This window comes from Chiloscyllium punctatum, chromosome 22 (genome assembly GCF_047496795.1).
Source record: "Chiloscyllium punctatum isolate Juve2018m chromosome 22, sChiPun1.3, whole genome shotgun sequence".
In the NCBI taxonomy this organism is placed as follows: Eukaryota; Metazoa; Chordata; class Chondrichthyes; order Orectolobiformes; family Hemiscylliidae; genus Chiloscyllium; species Chiloscyllium punctatum.
Genome location: NC_092760.1, coordinates 43035727 through 43055134, shown reverse-complemented (window position 1 = coordinate 43055134; position 19408 = coordinate 43035727). Strand labels below are relative to the sequence as shown.

The 19408-nt window shown below is 38.0% G+C and overlaps 1 protein-coding gene across 7 annotated transcripts in view; it reads left to right on the top strand.

Moving 5' to 3' along the window:
- Positions 1-19408, top strand: part of LOC140493583 (synaptotagmin-7-like) — a 698518-nt gene that overhangs the window by 469409 nt on the left and 209701 nt on the right. For all 7 annotated transcript variants that reach the window (XM_072592185.1, XM_072592183.1, XM_072592182.1 and 4 more), the window contains exon 3: positions 14459-14538. In XM_072592185.1, the coding sequence (XP_072448286.1) occupies positions 14459-14538 (80 nt within the window). The remainder of the gene's footprint in view (positions 1-14458; positions 14539-19408) is intronic.

Here is a 19408-nt window from a genome sequence, read left to right as displayed (position 1 = left end):
TCAATGTCTTCAATATTTCAGAACTCTTTCACCCTCCAGGCGAAAACTATTTTCCTGTATCTTTCTGCTAATCATGTAGAGAACAGGAGTAGGCCATTAATACACCACCATTTTAATATAATCATTGCTGATCAAACACTTCAAAGTCGTTTACTGCATAACCCTTTGTGCCATTGATCATCAAAAAAAAATTCTTTACTTTAAATATCCTCAAAGACAGACCTTTCACAGCCTTGTAGAGTAGAGAATTCATAAGCTTAACCACCCTCTGTGAAATGATTTCTCCTCAGCTTGGTCCAAATGGGATTCCCCCTTATTGTTAAGTTATACCTCCTGGTTCCAGAGTCCCCAGTCAGAGGAAACATCTTACCAGGATCTACCTTGTCCATCCCTTTAAATATTTTGTAGGCTTCAATGAGAATCCCTCTCATTCTTTGATACTTTGGAAAATGCAGGACCATTTTGCCTAATGTCTCTTTGTAGGGCAGTCCCACGTCCCAGGAATAAGTCGGGTTAACCTACATTGCATTTCCTCAATGGCAATAATACCTTTTCTGAGATAAAGGAACCACAGAGTATGCCAGGTGCAGTTAAAAAAAAAACCTCCTTAACAAAGGAGGCAAGACTTCACTATTCCTATATTCAAATCCTCTTTGGATAAAGACTAACCTTGTATTCACCTTCCAGATAGCTTGCTGCACTTGCATGTTTCAGTGACTTATTGACAAGAACACCCAAGATGCTTTGCATATCTACACTTTCCTATATTTCACTGTTTAACAAAATATTCTGCATTTCTATTCTTCTTACCAAAGTGAATAACCTCACATTTTTCTGCAATTTTTCCATCTGATATGTGCTTGTCCAAATCCAGGTGACAGTTCCTTACAATACGCAGCTTAGTATTATGGACACGAAGCCTTACTATCACTAGATTCACAACACAGTGAAATTAAAATATTCAATGACCCTCAAGCTTTGCTCAATTGTTACTAACCAGATCTATGAAGCTTGGACACCAAGTTTATAACTTAAACAAAAAAAAGCAGTTCATTATTAACAATGTAACTTCAGGACAAAGCTAAATAAAGTAATCTAATTAATATGTATGATTTAAAACCAATCATCTTCGATCAAAACCCCACTTAAATACAGAATGACAGACACAGTTAAGGGATAAATTTAAAAGAAAATTAAAGAATTGTAATTTTAAATTAAACAGTCTCAAATAATGGATGCGAAGCCTTCAAGCAAACTTTGGGTAATGGATTATTCACTGGCATATAATTGTATATCTAGTTTCAAAGTCACCAATGAATGTGAACAATTTCAGTACACTGCGGGGTTATTTACTTACTTACAAATTGGGATTCTTCAGAATATTTAAAAACATTTAACTGGACAGAAAACTGGAGAGAATTACAAAACAAGAGCCACTCCTGAAGTTGATTTTTAAAAAACTCTCTACACCTGCTGAAATTAGTTAGAATCAGTTTACTCCCTCTTTTTTCATGAGGGGAAGCAAAGGCCTTAAGGTATTATAGACATAGAACATAGAACAATACAGCACAGAACAGGCCCTTCAGCCCACGATCTTGTGCCAAACATTTGTCCTAGCTTAAGCGCCCATCCATGTACCTATCCAATTGCCACTTAAAAGTCACCAATGATTCTGATTCTGACTCTGCCACTCCCACAGGCAGCGCATTCCATGCCCCCACCACTCTCTGGGTAAAGAACCTACCCCTGACATCCCCCCTATACCTTCCACCCTTCACCTTAAACTTATGTCCCCTTGTAACACTCTGTTGTACCCGGGGAAAAAGTTTCTGACTGTCTACTCTATCTATTCCTCTGATCATCTTATAAACCTCTATCAAGTCACCCCTCATCCTTCGCCGTTCCAACGAGAAAAGGCCTAGCACTCTCAACCTATCCTTGTACGACCTATTCTCCATTCCAGGCAACATCCTGGTAAATCTTTTCTGCACCCTCTCCAAAGCTTCCACATCTTTCCTAAAGTGAGGCGACCAGAACTGCACACAGTACTCCAAATGTGGCCTAACCAAGGTCCTGTACAGCTGCAACATCATTGCTGGACTGTTAATCCAGAGATCCAGATAATGTTCTGGGGACCCAGGTTTGAGTCCCACCATGGAGGTGGTAGAATTGAATTCCATAAGAAATTTCTGGAATTAAGAGTCTAATGATGACCATGAATCAATGTCGATTGTCAGAAAAACCCCACATGGTTCGATAATATCCTGAGAGGAAGGAAACTGCCATCCTTTTTTGGTTTGGCCTACATGTAAATCCAGACTCACGGCAATGTGGTAGACCTTTAACTGCCCTTTGGGTAATTAAGGATAGGCAATAAATGTTGGCCTAGTCAGCGACACTCCCGTGACTCTCCGTGAATGAATAAATAAAAGTTCTTATTTTAGTCAATATTCTGTATGTTTGGCTGGTCAGCATCAGTACTCCCTTGATTGGCCAGTTGCATTATCTTCCAGGCCAGTCACCAACAGCAAACATCTGCACTTGATTCTTTTCATTTTCAAACATGCAGCTGTTTCAAGTCCAACTCACCCTCACCTCAACTCTCAGTTGCACCAAAAATAATTTGAAAAATAAAAGAAAAATAGTGAGAGTCTCTACATTTGCTTTGTAACATCTCCAACTTTAGAAATATTGCATTTCGTCCCCACTTCCAAGTGATATATGTTATGAACGGCCATGGACCACATACTGATTCTTGCAGTATCCTGCTAGTCACAGTCGGCCAATGTGAGAGTTATCTATTTATTCCTACTCTTTACTTCCTATCTGTTAACCAATTTTAATCCACACCAATATATTATCTCCTGTACTGTAGGAAATTTAATTTTGTGAACTAGCGTCTTATTGGAACCTTAACATTGTAAATCTAAGCACCTAGTCTCTGACCTCTCACCAGTAAACTTTAGAAATCATTAAAGTTGTAATGTTTTCAGTATGACAAGTTTTCTCAGATTTTGACAGATATACATTTGATTTTATTCACAATGTCAAACTTCAGCTGCCTAATCAAATGCCATTCTCTGAGATTATCTCTTTCAATTCTTCCATTTCTAAAGGTCCTCACCTTTTTAAGCTTTCTGAAAACACATGCCTTGGCCAAGTGGCATTACTAGTATCTTCTTTGATTTGCCATCCAGTTTTTGGTAATGCTTGAATGAAAAATCTTGGGACAGTTAAAATTTAAGGTTCTGAATTAATACAGACACAAGTTGATGATGCTGCAGAAAAGTAAACACAGTAACCTGGTTAAAAGGATTAGTGAAGAGTATGTTCTGTCTGTTACTTTATTCAAGGAGGATTGGATTGTTCTCTTAAAAATAATGGAAACTCCTTTATCACTTTTGTTGTTTTTTACCTGTATTTTTCATAATTCTGTAAGTTATAATGCAGTGTTATTGGTTGATTTCCAAAATTATAAGTGTCATAAGTTAGGGAGTGTTGAGTGTGGTTTTGCTTCAAGATTGACTTTTACAACATAATATTTTGACACATGGGATATTATAATATTTGTGTATGAATCTAGTACAACGAATGAGATATATCTGCTTCGTTATTGCAGAGGTTAACCTGATAGCTATTTCTTTTCACCAAAAACTGCTCAGCAGAAATAAATGTGGAAGCATTTAGGAACAAGACAGGATGATAGCAAATTTAATAATTCAGTATAGTTATATACTCATGGCTGACTAGCTGGAACTTGCTAAATATACCCATCTTGGAGAGTGGAATTTGAATCCAAATCTCTTTCAAAATGGTTTTATTAAGCACTTAGCTGGGAAGTGATGGAAAATTGCTTTGTCAGCAACATTGTGTTTTGTGCTTGATATGCGTAAAAGTAGCAATATATTTGTTGAACTGTTAGTTCAGAATGAACCTGAGACCTTTTTGAGTGTATTTGTGTAAGCATTATAAAATAGTTTTGGGACAGTTAGTTTGCATAGGTAATTCTGTTTGAATACAGATGGAGACTGTAGTTGTGTGCAAAATAAACTGATTTATGGACAGTGCATAATAGGAGAATCTGAGTCCTGGCTTAGATTGAAGTTACCAGAGCTTGTCCCATGGATTGGAGGCTAAAACCTGAGCTGGAATTTGGACAGTGACCTCCATTCAAACACTTGGAGGGCACACATGTGCTTGGCAGTAATTATAAACTAAATCAGTGCAGCCACTTGCTCTGTTATTTCTAAACTCTTCAGCTAACAGCTGAAATTTGGGGTGAGAAATATTCATAGGTTATACGAATGAAAAATTGCAAGACTCTGGATCATGTGATTTGGGCATTTTTTTTAACAAAAAAAAATTCTCAGTCTGAGTGGCACTGGCAAGGTCACATTTATGAGCTGTCCCTAACATCCATGAGATGATTTGGCACTTAGACTGCCTCCCCTTTGCCGTCCTTATATTAATGGTGCACCTACAATAGTGCTGGGTAAGGAATTTTAGCATTGTAGCTGAGAAATAATAAAATAACAGGAATAAAAGGCAAGTAAGTCATTGTGTGTGCAGTTAAATTAAGTCTGCTCCTCACTATAGGGTAGCTTTGCTGCATATGATCCTCTTTAAGTGTAGGAATCTCCAGAGCCTATTTGATCTGGTATGGCAAAGGAAGTCTATGTGCGGGTTCAACAAAAAGATTCTTGTGTTGGACAAGGCATAGTTAATTACAGTTCACATTGCTATGATAGATATTGTTACATAAACAATAGTGAAGAAGGATTGGATGGTAGTTCTTACTCCTCCGAGATTCTTTAGCTATCTACCCATAAGTCTGTGACACCATCATAATGGATGGAACCCAAGACACTCCTCTGCTTTCTTTCCACGGATGCTGCCACTGATCACTGCACACATATCGTGGAGACAAAGTCCTGGCATAACATTGAGGATACCCTCCATAGTGTTGTGTCACACTACCATGCTAAATGAAACTGGCTTTGAACAGACCTAGCAATACAAAGCCGGGCATCAGTAGTAACAGTACTGTCTTCAACCAGGATCTAAAACCTCATAACCTGGCATACACCAAACTCTACTATTACCAGTGAGCCATGAGAGGTCAACCCAGGTTCAATGAAGAGTGCAGCAGGGCATGCTAGTAACAGTTCCAGGTATATGTAAAAATAAGGCGCTAACGTGATGCAGCTACAAACTGGACTACCTACATGCAAAATGGTAGATGCAGGAAGCAATTGATGTGGCCAAGTGATCTCACGGTCAAAGGACAGATCTAAGCTCTGCAGTCCTGCCACATCTCATTGCAAATGATGGACAATCAAATGTCTCTGGAGAAGGATGCTCAACAAATATCTGTTTCTCCAATAACTGGGGAGACCAGCACTTCAATGCAAAGGACAAGGCTCAAGTATTTACTTCTATCTTCAGTCAGAAGTGCTGAATGGGTGATCCATCTCAACCTCTTCCTGAGGTACACAGCTTCACGATATCAGCCTTAACCAATTTGATTCATTTCACATGATATTGAGAAATAGCTAAAGGCACTGGATATTGGAAAGGCTGCAACCACTGAAATTATTCCAGCATTAGTACTGAACATTATTGCTGCAGAACTCTTTGCAACCCTGGCCAAACTGTTCTCATGTAATTACAACTCTGGCATCCATCTGATAATGTGGAAAAGTGACCAGGTATGCCCTGTCCACAAGAAAAAGTACAAACCCAAAATGGCCAATTATTGTCCTATCAATCAACTCTCAGCCATTGACAAAGTGCTATGAAGAAGCACTTGCAAATCTATGACGTATTCACGAACAATCAGTTTGAATTCCAACAAGGCCACTGGTTCTGGACCTCATTATAAACTTAGTCCAACAGACAAAAGAGCTAAACCTGAGGTGAGATGAGAATCGCTGTCCTTGGAGTTAAAACAGCATTCAACTGAATGCCGTCATGAATCAGAGAAAAGCTGTCCACTGTTTGATGTTATATCTCGCATAAAGGAGGATAGTTGCGATTGTCAAAGGTCAGCCAATTCAGACCCAGGATATTACAGTGGGGTTTTTCAGGGTAGTGTCCTCAGCCCAATTTCCTTCAGCTGCTCTCTTAATAACATTTACCGTAAGGCCAGTGGCTAGGATGTTCACTGATACCTCATTTGTCTGAATGGGTGTCACTACAAAAATACTAGACATTATCCAGGACAAATCAGCTCACTAGATTTGAATCCCATCTACCACCTTGAAATCATTGTTTTCAATGTGCATCAGTAGTGAAAAGAATGTGTGCTATCTATAAGATACACTGCAGGAACCTCTTCAATAACACCTTCCAAACCTATGGCCTCCACCACTCAGAAAGACGAGGGGGCTGCCTCTGAGTATCACACCATCCTGATGTGGAAATACATCGCTGTTCCCTTTATTGCCACTGAATCAAAATCCAGGAACTCCTTCCTTAACACTACTGTTGGTGTATCTACAGCAGTTCAAGGCAGCTTCTGATACTTTCTCAAGGACAGTAAATGCTGGTGGAGTCAATGATGCCCACTTCCTACAAATGAATAAAAGAAAAGAAAATTGCATGATGTGTAACTACTTACGATCTGAAACTGCTTCCTATCTTCCGTGTTAATATTCAGCTCTCTCTAACTCTTCCTTTGTTTCTTCCCACTTCTAATAAAGTCACCTACTTGTTCCTCTGACCCATGGTGTTTGACCCTGTATTTGTTCCACACCAACTCTACATCTAATTCTTCCTCCCCTATCCTCATTCTCTGTCTTCTCTGCTTTCCCACCCTCACCTGCTCCTCCTCCCTGTCCATATCACCTGCCCACCTGACAAATCATATGTGTCTGCCTCTCACTGCTCTGCTTCACCCACCAGCCACTCTTCTCCCCTGCCCACCCCAGCATTTTCCCAACACAACCCCAGTTTCTTCACAGATATGTCCACCTCTATCCCATGCCAGTTCTAAGAAGAACGGTTACTTCTCATTAAGTGTTGCGCATTTACATACTGTATTCTGCAGAGTTTTAAAAACTATGAATCACTTTACTGCCTCAGGAAGTATGCAAGCATTTCCAAAAAGAAAGATGCACAGACATTGAATAGCTCCATTGCAAAATGAAACTATTCATGTAAAATTACTTTTTAAAATAACTTTTAATTTTGCAAGATACACTTTCCTGTACTTTTAGTTAAGATAAGGTCTAATATTGGAACATAATGTAATGAGCTGATGGCTAAAAGTTTTGTATAAAGTGATAGTTCTTGAAAGATTGTGTTTCAATATCAAAAAGATTTGTCCTGCACAAGGTCCCAGTGGAGATAGATGTGACATATCATTGGCTCCTGGTAGTTATGTAGTTAACTAGTTAATAATATTTGTATGTGCTATGAACACACAAATGGCACTTAGACTCTAACAGAAGAAACAAAAGTTAAGAGTTTTAAAATTGAGACACTCAGAATTTAAAGTATGATTTCAATGTGAAAGGTTTTCTTTAGGCTGAATTTATAGAGGCGTATTTAAAAACACAATGTGCAAAGGGATCTGCATATGTGTTTAAACCTTCAAGGAAGGAAAGCATCCATGTAACTTGGGAAGACATGGAAAACCTTGACTCTATAGAAGATGGGAGAACTCTCCAGAGGATGCAAAACCTTCAGCAAGCAATACAAATATATACTATCTCTACTTAGCTGAATTTAAAGTTAAGAGAAATAACTCAATACAAATTTGCTCATTAAATAAATTTAAATCATTATCGGAAGAATAACTCTCATTACTTAATAGCAGAATTTAAATCTTTGTTGCAAAAATATAATGCGTACAGATTATTCTGCAAAATACGCATTTTGTCAACACAAATTCACTGTAATGCAATTGATGAATTGGGGAAGTTGTTTCTAAAGCACAATTTTTCTCTAATATGAGATTGCACAAGAATGCAACTGTTGCATTATAGAAGAACTGACTATTGCTGTATTAAAACTGAATGTGAAAGTTTGAAGCATCTTTAAGACAACGGAATTTAAATATATTGTTACAATAGATCAATGCTGTCTCAAAGGCAATAGGTTACAAGCAACATTGAGATGCTACGGATTTAAAATAATTTAAATAATTAAGAATGAATGAAATAAGACATAGGAGGAGAAATAATACTTTCAAAAATATCTAATGGTAGAAATAGGTCAAATAGAATACTGGATTCAACAACTTGTAGAAAACAACTCAGAAGCAATCCTGACGAAATTAATACATTATTGTACTCAGTAGATCCTTTATTGAATCATGTTAAAATCAACAAATTTTCAAAGAACATACAGACAGTTCTGACTAAATTTTAAAAGCCTTAGATAGTGACTTGAATCCCAAAACAAACAAACGCTTGATGGGGCAAGATTTAACAGTGAAGTTGACTTACCAGTGAATTTTAGATCTCATGGAATACAGGGAGAACTAGCCATTTGGTAGAATGGCTCAGAGGTAGAAGACAGAGGGTGGTGATGGAGGGTTGTTTTTCAGACTGGAGGCCTGTGACCAGTGGAGTGTCACAAGGATCGGTGCTGGGTCCTCTACTTTTTGTCATTTACATAAATGATTTGGATGCAAGCATAAGAGGTACAGTTAGTAAGTTTGCAGATGACACCAAAATTGGAGGTGTAGTGGACAGTGAAGAGGGTTACCTCAGATTACAACAGGATCTGGACCCTGTTGTACATAAAAGAACCTTAACATTTGGATAAAAGAGACCTAAGGGGCACCTTTTTCACACAGAGGGTGGTACGTGTATGGAATGAGCTGCCAGAAGATGTGGTGGAGGCTGGTACAATTGCAACATTTAAGAGGTATTTGGATGGGTATATGAATAGGAAGGGTTTGAAGGGATATGGGCCGGGCATTGGCAAATGGGACTAGATTGAGTTGGGATATCTGGTCGGCATGAGCGGGTTGGACCGAAGGGTCTGTTTCTATGCTGTACATCTCTATGACTCTATGACCTCTACAGATTAATGGAAAACTCTGTCTATGGAACTTTGAAATCAAAATTCTGAACAAACAGCTGTTATTGCAATTATTAATTAACCATTTATCAAATTTTTTTAACAGTTCATAGAACTGGCAATGTAGGGCTGGAGGTCAATTTCCAGAGATGTGTATACTTGGTCTGCTGACATATTCCGACATACATATTTTCCAAGCCGCAAATCCAAATGCATACATTTGCAAAGAAGTTAAGTGGTTCTCTCCTACCTTTAGAAAAGACACCAGCATAGAAGAATATACCTACATTGCAAAACATAACAGAGGCATTCTGGGGGACTTTACTCTTCAAACAACATTGCCAAGATGAAGCTATATTGACAAGGTAGAAAAACTCATAAGGTTAATGGTATGATATTAAGTAATAATGCAATACAAACAGCATATGAAAGTTAAAAATGCATGTTATTCACAATTAACACTTAGCAAGTTTTGAGAAAATTTGTAGCTGAGGTCTGGATGTAGGTTTGCTCACTGAAGTGGAAGGTTCATTTCCAGACGTTTCATCACCCAACTAGGAAATATCTTCAGTGGACCTCCGGGCGAAACACTGCTGATAATTCCTGCTTTCTATTTATATGTTTGGGTTTCTTTGGGTTGGTAATGTCATTTCCTGTGGTGATGTCATTTCCTGTTCTTTTTCTCAGGGGTGGTGGATAGGGTCTAACTCGATGTGTTTGTTGATACTAGTGAGAGAGAGTCATGTCGTTTTGTGGATAGTTGATGTTCATCTATCCTGGTGGCTAGTTTTCTGCCTGTTTGTCCAACGTAGTGTTTGTTATAGTTCTTGCACAGTATTTTGTAAATGAAATTAGTTTTGCTTGTTCTCTGTATAGGGTCGTTCAAGTTCATTAGCTGCTGTTTTAGTGTGTTGGAGGGTTTGTGGTTCCCGTGATGCCAACCCACCAACACACTAAAACAGCAGCTAATGAACTTGAAAGACCCTATACAGACAACAAGCAAAACTAATGTCATTTATAAAATACTGTGCAAGAACTGTAACAAACACTACATTAGACAGATATGCAGAAAACTAGCCACAAAACTAGCCTCTCTCACTAGTTTCCTTACATACAGATAAGGAAGGATATCACTTAGACTGAGACAAAACACATCCATCCTAGGACAAGCCAAACAGAGACATGCACGAGAATTCCTAGAAGCATGGCATTCCAACCAGAACTCTATCAACAAACACATCGAGTTAGACCCCATCTACCACCCCCTGAGAAAAAGAACAGGAAATTACATCACCAACCCAAAGAAATTCAAACATATAAATAGAAAGCAGCAATTATCAGCAGTGCTTTGTCTGGAGGCCCACTGAAGATGTTACCTAGTAGAGTGACAAAATGTCTGGAAATGATACTTCCAGCTCAGCGAGCAAACTTACATCCACAATTAACATTCCTTTTATGTTAGTATGCATGTGTTGGCCTTAACAGCCTTTGGTAAAGGAAGGTTTCAACTAGTTCCAAAATGAACTATGTTGATCAACCAATTCAGGAACAATGAGTAGAATATTAGCTGTTGCGTTCCTCTGTTACAACTGTGACTGTATCCCAAAAGAGAAAAGCTATACTATTCCTGGCTGAGTTCAGTTTTTGTAAACCGGTACAGAGCGCTATTTAAACTAGCAATATTGTAAGTGTTTTTAGTATTTCTACTATGAACAGTAATTCACTAGCACAGTAGGAACTGCCAAAAATACTGATGATGTATACACGTATAACTGCTCCAGACTGGTTGTTTTTCTCATGTGTTTGGTGTAGTTATTACTGGTATGACTAAATATTTTCTAATCAACCTGTTCAAACATGTTCTTGCACATCCCTGGCATATATGGGGGATGAACCCAGGCCTCAGGACTCAGAGCTGTAGACACTACCACTGTGCCACTGTTGCAGTAATGTCAGTAATTACCTGAGTGTTCAGGCAATTTCCTAGGTGTGTATGTAGGTGCCCTGGATTAATAAATGTGATTAAGCAGCATCCCTCTGTATGTGCTCTTCATATGATTCACCAGAATTTGCAATAATATCTCCACATGTCTAAACAAAACACTCAAACTTTTATTGAGTTAAAGCCATACAAATTTCATTGAGAATTAGTACCTTTCAAATCATGGAGTTGCTTCAGGTATATGTTTCCCTCTCCAGTCATGGCAATCATTACAGCAGCTGCATTCTGCATGTGCCTGGGTGGTGCTGACATCCTGAGAGGCAGAGCCATAAGTTGTACTGTCACATTGAGGCTGGTGCATTTCTCTTGCTTCATTTAGAAGCAGATTATTTTTATGGCAGAAGTTGGGGAGGCATTTGCACAACACCAATACTCTCTCAGCTTTTTTTAAAATGTTGCATTTACGAGCATCAGAAGGGATATAGCAGATAATTTAAATTGCAATGATATAAACATATGTGTATCCTGCCTGAAGGTTGCAAAAATTTCTTCAAGGTGGTCAGTAAGGCAGTAAATATTTTTCAACTTTTCCTGGAGGCTCCTTTCTCTGCTGCCAATACCCTGATCTTATCCAGCGGCTCTTCCTGGCATTGGGTAGCTTTCATGATATATCCTGGAAAATGAGAGATGGAATTGGCCTGGGGCTGAACTCTACTCAATCAGATAGGAGCAGCTCACTATGCTGCTGACCGAGAGGCGCCAAGGAGTTTCCAGGGACAGCATAGGAGTGAGAGAGCCATTTACGGTCACCTTCTCGCACTGAGCCTCATTGCTAGGCCAATTTTATTACTGCTACCCTTTTATTCTCTCACCATGCCGTCTGCTGCCTCCTTCAAAAATATGGCTGTGATGCACTTTGCGATAATATGAATCCACGAGAAAGTGCTCAATACATGATTTCAGCTCCTTTTCAAAAATACATATCTGATCTCTCTGCGAGATGTTTTATGGCATTTGACAGATAGCTCCATTGCAGAATATTGCACGCCTGGTCAGGTCCATGAACTACATTCTGTTGATAACATGCTATTTACTTACTCAAACTGCTGCACTTTAAAGTTATTCAGTACTCTGAAGCCATCTCAAGAGTTGTCATAAGTCTCTTCATAAATACATTTGTTTATTTTCTACATTGTCATTGTCTCCATCAAACAAGGGGAAATGTATAGTGTTTGAAGTCAAGTTGTTTTTTTAATTCATTCATGGGATGTAGGTTTCCGTTTCTATGCCAGCATATATGGCCTAATCCTAACGTCCTTGAGAAGGTGGTGGTGGCATATAGATTTGATTAATGGGCTAGATCTTTGCTCTCAGTAGCAGCAAGTAGCAGCAAATAGCAGTTGGCTGCTATTGAGGATGATAATAGTGTTGGACTTGGGAGAAAGGTGGATTTACACTGGAACCAGGAATTTCCAATACCTCAGAAATGGTTCCTTGGGAGCCATGATGATGACCCTCTTGGGAGCTGTCAGCATGTTAACTTCTGCAGTTTTGCCTGTTATGTTGCTGGTTTTTAACAAAGATGTATTTAGAGCTTTTACTAATAGTTGTAAAGCCTGCCCAGGATAGCACGGCTCTAGGTAAATGAGGATGAGTGTCAAAGCATCCAAGCACAATGTCAATTCTGGTGCAGGCAATGATCCTACTGTCTGAAGTTTACCCCATTCCAAAATATAATCCATCTGCCTCTGTCATCTCCGCACCCCTCCATGTTGATTAACATTACCACTTGTGAGAAGGCCCAGCAGTACTGAGTGCCAGACAGGCTAGCAGTGGGACTTTCCTACAATCAAGAACCTGAGGTTATAATCTGGCCTTCCAAGAGTTACTTGCAAGAGTGAAGCTAGCAGCTCTTCTGGACAGTAGTGTCATTGAGAAGACTGTGGCTTCTATTGGGACAAAAACTACCCAAGCCCAGGATCAAGAAGCTGTCCAACCCCAGGTAGATAATGTTGGAAGGGATTTTACAGCCTGGGGACAACATAGAGAGACAGCAGTAAAAAGATAATTCATTCACACTTCAATTTCACCAATGAAATTTGAAGAATGAATTTCATGCAATTAAGATAATTAGAAGCATTTGAAACAATCTGATAGGAAAAATAAATGAGAACTTAGGTGTCACCAGTACTCCTAACAAAAAAGAATGATGAATCTTACCAGCCCTTTGGGGCACAACACTAAGAGTTGCAATTGGTGTCCTAGAGTGTAACTATCAATGCTATGGTTTTCTAGAAGTGAAAATGAATTCCTCACTGTTCCCGTTTATTTCTCTTTTGAATTAGAGTTATTTTTAAAGCATTTTCATTTAGCTGATTGCAATGGATTATGATTAAAATTCAATTCATTACATAATTTTTGTATGGCACAAATGCTTCTGTTGTTTAAATCTAATTGTTTCCGTGCGAAGTTTGAGGTCAATTTACAGGGATCTATTTTCTAAAAATTCACAATCCACCACCATTCTTTCTCAGGCTCTATTTCCTTTTATCCTGTTATTGCAAGGTTTTTGTGGAAGAATTAACAAAGTTTTTGGATATTTATTTTAATAAATTTCAATCTCTTTTGTCACAATATTACATTCCAGTAAGCAAAGACCAACTTTTAAGTGGTATTAAAGTGCTTATTTCAGGTTTAGGGTATTTCCAAAATGTGATACAATTGCTATTTGCCAGTACATAGTAGATAGTCAATCACACAGCCACGGAAGGGCTGATCTTCCTAGTGTTGCTGCATAAACACTAAAGTAAGCAAGAAGCAGCATCTACTCTCATGCACCATCATAAATACCATATGAGCAAAACAGTATCGTTCACAGGCTCCTGATTTTGATTCCTGGACCTTCATAGCCATAATCAACGGGCAGATTTGACTATTAAAGGAAATGAGTAACTAACTTTTTACCAACACAATGGCACCTTTTTTTGCCAGGATTAATGGAAAACCTGTAATGTTTAACCCCATTATCTCTATTCTGAAACCTTCTGCATGCTAAACATCCTCACCTTGTGGAAAAAAATCACTTTGGATTTGATATCACTTGGATTTTGGTAAAATTAAAAGTGAATGGGATCGGTGTTCTTATTTCCTAGTTTTCTGCCTGTGAGAAAATTTAGAAGTGACTCACTGTTTTCCCTGTTTAATAACATCACTGTTGCTGCACTGGAGATCCTCTGGATTGATGTGAAAACAAATTGATATTGGGAAGGGGAAGAATGTGCCATAAACATGGCAAAATATTTGTGGGAAGTTTTCTTTCAGGTCAGTGGCAAATACTGTTACTTCATTGCTGACTGCAAACTCCAGCCCATTTAAAAAAATTCTTTCCCAAATGCATAACATCTATTTTGTCATAATTGTACTGTAGGTGTAATACATTTCTATGTTGTTAAATTATTCCTTTCTTTCTCCGTTCTGTTTTTAAAGGGTAAAAGACACAAGAGCTCATTGGAAGCAGTCAACACACCAGACTCCAACCGTGGCCGAAATGAGAAGAAAGCCATCAAGTAGGTGCTGTGGGTAAAAAAATCAGGGGAGGGTTTGAATGTTTAAGATGAGCAGCTGCTGTTCTTTCCTCTAAGAGAAGTTGTTGCATTGACTTCATTATGATGAAGTGAAAAACAGTACATACAACTCTAGTATAAATAATCCTTAAAGTTTCTTTATGTATGATCTTGTGGACTATTTTTATAGTATGAATTTTGTTGCAATACCAAATTATCTTTACAACACTTTTCATTCCTCATTTAGCATGTATGTGACTGCAGATATATAGGAAGATCTGGAGTACAATCTTCGCAGCCCTTCAGAAAGTTCATAGTCTCAATCTGTTCTCGATGAATTATCTATGATTTTTTTGGGGGGTAGAGAACAAGATCCAGAAGTATGAGATGTACTACCCCCCTACCCCTTCAATATTAACCATTATTTCTTCTGCAGCTTCTGCAACAAAAAAAGGCAACTGTACAAAATAGAAGAGAGGGAGAAATATGACAATAAACATTATGGATTGTTCTCCTTATAGCATTCAAGACAGTGTAGATGAACAGAAGGGCCAACAGGAATTCTCTGAACTATTCACAAGATTGATGTCTGGGTGTAATTTCAATATTGCTGATTTAGCAGCAATGCTGTTCTCTGTGGCTGTTAGATTATATTAACAGACCTTGTTTTGCAATTTGTTTCTTTTTAAGCATTAAAACCTGAAAGGTGTTCCCTGTAGGCTGTGATAAAAATTACTCTGTTGAAAAACTGCTGTTTCAGAGTGTTCTTGTCACAGATGTCACTTCAAAATATGTTTTGACTGAACCCAGAAAATAAACCAAAACTAATACTTTTCCTTTCTATCTTGCTGTTGATATTTAAGTCTATGTAAAAAAATTAACTCTGAATTCAGTCTTATGGATTGTAAATTGTAAGTTTAACTTGTTAATCATGAATTTCACTTTTGCTTTTTTCTTCCAGGCAATCCACAGTGGTTCAATTATTATTGATATTTTGTTGTCTTAGATTTATCAGTCCAGTACACTATATAGGTTTTATATAGTGATCACTACTGGTACAGGATATACTGATGGATTAAACCAATATAATCTATTTTGGTCAAGGTTATAAACTTTGTACATAATGTAGCTTCATATTTAACTTGGAAAGGCTATTGAACGCTGTATACAGGGAGCCCCGCACTGAGTGAGCACTGCAGCTCTAACTGCACTGGAGCCTGTGACCCACATATTTTGCTCTCCTTTCAGTGGTCTTTAACACAAGTAGTTAAAGTGGTCCAGTAATGATAAAAGGCTGTTGCTTACATTAGCGAATTTCAGAGTTACGATTACATGGTACTTGTATATTCTTCATTTGCTCAGGGCTCAATAATTATTGCATATGATGGTATTTCCCTCCGAACTTCCATTAAGCTTAATTAAAATGTATTAATATTCATTGCAAAATAAAGACAGTCACACTTGCTGACCTAAAAAGTTCTACCTTCACAATTTCAGCATCATAATAGAAGAAAGATCAGGTAAAGGTTTTTTTTTTAATCTTGTCCATCCCATTGTCTGTTCCATTCCATTACCTGTATATCATAAGACACAAATTTGCAGATCAGAACATCATCAGAGAATCATAGATTACAACATAGCACAATGACCCAAATGAAAAGATGTGAATTTTGTAACGCATTCATTTTTGTTCTATTTTTGAACTAATAAATAAAAATCATACTAAGCACATAATGAAAGCATTCTCCCATCTAGTTTACAATTTGAATGATAATAATCCACAATAATATCAAAATAGATCAAAATAGGGTGGCACGGTGGCTCCGTGGTTAGCATTTTTGCCTCTTAGTGCCAGGGACCTGGGTTCAATTCCAACCTCGGCGACTGTCTGTAGGGAGTTTACACATTCTCCCCGTGTCTGCATGGGTTTCCTCCGAGTGTTCCTGTTTCCTCCCATAGTCCAAAAATGTGCAGCTTAGGTGGGGATTAGCCATGCTAAATTGTCTGTCGTGTCCAGGGATATGGAGGTTAGGTGGATTAGCTGTGGGAAATGAAGGGTTACAGGGATAGTGTAGGGTGGTCAGTGTGGGTGGGATGCACTTCGGAGAGTCTGTGTGTACTTGTGGGGTTGAATGGCCTGTTTCCACACTAGGGATTCTGTGAGATTTTCAGTCTCCAGTCACCTAATCCCATTATTATTAATTGACATTGATGTTTTTGTAATCCATTCTTAGGGTTCAGATGATGATCATTTGAATTGTTCTGATAATTATGCTCATAATCCTCAATTTTGTTACAGTCTTGATGCTGACTCCAAGTACTTGCATTGTTCTGTGCATTTCCAAGTTATAATGTTGTCACTAAAAGTTTGTGAAAATTTGTCAAGGTCACTCAAGGTGCTCTGATTTCACTGTTACTTGCCTGATTTTTGTTCTGGATATTGTTATCAACTCTACTATGTTTTCTTAAAAAGGTTAATGTATTAATAGTAATTCATAAATTCATAATAGTAACTCAGTCCAAGGGTAAATTGCTCTAATCTGTAAATTACACTATTCAATTAAGTTTACCTTTTCCTTGTTTCCTTAATAGTCACACTTCTCAATTTTATATCTTTCTGTGAATTTTTTTATACTCATCAATCTGGATTTTTTTTGAGCAAGCATACTTCTTCTCTGGTACATTAGTCAAGCATAGCATGGTTGAATGCAGAGTATAATTTCACAACAATGTGCTTCAGGCCCAGTCTCAGAAGGACACACATTTCTTTATTACTGTGACATTTTCCATGTCCTCCACTCGGCATTCTGTGGCCTCTCACAGATGGCCAATTTGGTGCCAATTAGGGGCAGTTCTGTGCTATGTGTTCATGGACATTAGGAAACTGCATTGAGGCTGATAGATTTTTGCCAAAAGCTCTGAAAGTCTACAATGCCAATAATTTATACATGGTATGTAGCAGCAACTCAAAGTTTTTGGAGTGACTGAATTCTTTGAAGACAGCAGAAAAATGTGTTAGTTAAATTACAAAGGATCACAATACCACAGCCATGATCTGGAATTTCCTGAAAACAACAAATGCTGGAGATCACAGCTGGTCAGGCAGCATTCATGGAGAGAGAGCAAGCTTTCAGGTCTAGATGATTCTTCTTCAGAGCTGAAGTGAAGTGTGGAGGGACAACATTTTTGCAATACTGCCTGACCTGCTGTGATCTCCAGTATTTGTTGTTTTCAGTGCAGTTTCCAGCATCTGCAATAGTTTGTTCCTGCATCTGGAATTTCCTGTCTGATTTAAATCTGCCTGGCACTGATGCTTTCATCTGCGTCTGAAATCAACAGAGTCGCAGAAGCTTGTCAAATGCCCTCCTCCAAAGATTGCAAAGGAGTTTAAATCCAATTTTTTAAAAGTTATACCACAGAAATCAACAAATAGGCTCCCACAATGTAAATTCTGAAAAAACTTTGGGTTGACAGAATTATTTCAAGAGATCACAAAGTAGAATTATTTTTAGAATTAATTTGAATCCAAAACGCTCTACTTTACTGAATGTCAGTGCCTTTTTGTGATTTATTTATATTTCAAGAAACCTCTTATAAATATTTAAAAGAAAGTTGAATGCCAATGCCAGAATGGAATTTTTTGTTTGCATCCAATGACAACAATCAGCCTTCATAGGACCATTACAACAAAGGCTTTTCTTTAATAAAAAGGTACACTTGTCAGTACAGTTTAGATGCAGAGTAAAAATCCTTGCATATTCTCTTATCAAATACTCTCAGGTGGAATCATTTATGTTACAATGTTTTTCAGTAAAGCAGCCTTTATACATCCTCATCCACTTATTTTATTAATCTATCAGATGAATATGATGGTAGAGTAAATCATTGTGCTGTATCCTAAGATTTTGGATTATGGACCATAAATATGTGCAGCACCTCTGTCACAGATTGCAGAAATGTTTTTGATAGATGTCAAAGGGTCAATAAGGGATTTTTTTAAAAGGATCCAACTGTCTTCAAGTGTCCAAGCCCATGGGACATTCTCCCCACCACCTCACTGCACACCATTTGCACTCTTCTGGATGCCACTTAGTATATATCAGCTTGCATTTGTATGTTAAATTTCACTACATCCACAATTCCATCTGCTCCATGTTGAGTAAAGAAGGTACAGTGGAGTGAATAAGCAAATGAGACAGCCAAAGAGGATTATAAGAAGAGACTGGCATCTAACAATAAAAAAAGTATATAGGCATAAAAAAAGTCTTGTAAAGGTATATTAGCAGTAAAACAAGTATGAAAACATGTGATGAGACAAATTGGGACTGAAAAAAGAAAGTGTCTTCAATTTGAGACAGAGATGGCTGAAGTAATTTTCACGGAAGATGTTGCATTAGGAGATAGTGAGTGTGAGAGTTTTTAGTGTTAATTTTTATCTGAAATATAGTTTCTCCATTGCTTGAGCAATTAACAAAACATTACACTTAAGAGAATTTATATTGTAGCTTTAATTCTGGGCTGTGCGAGCTTTCAAAGAAGCTGTAGTCAGTGAGGCAGTGGCTAGTTTAATCCTTTTTCTAAAAAAACTTGAGTCAGCTGTTTTCAGGAAGAATAACGAGATGTCTCTCTTAACTGACTTACCTGTATTGACTATTGCTTCACTTGTACAAAGTGTGAAATGGAATTTTTGTGAGAATGGGGTCAGAGGTTGAGGGGTGACCTTACAGAAGTTTATAAAATCATGAGGGGCATAGATAGGGCAAATTTTCAAGCTCTTTCCCCAGTTGTGGGGGAGTCCAAAACTAGAGGGTGTAGGATTAAGGTGAGAGTGGAAAGACTTAAAAAGGACCTGAGGGCCAAGTTTCTCAAGTAG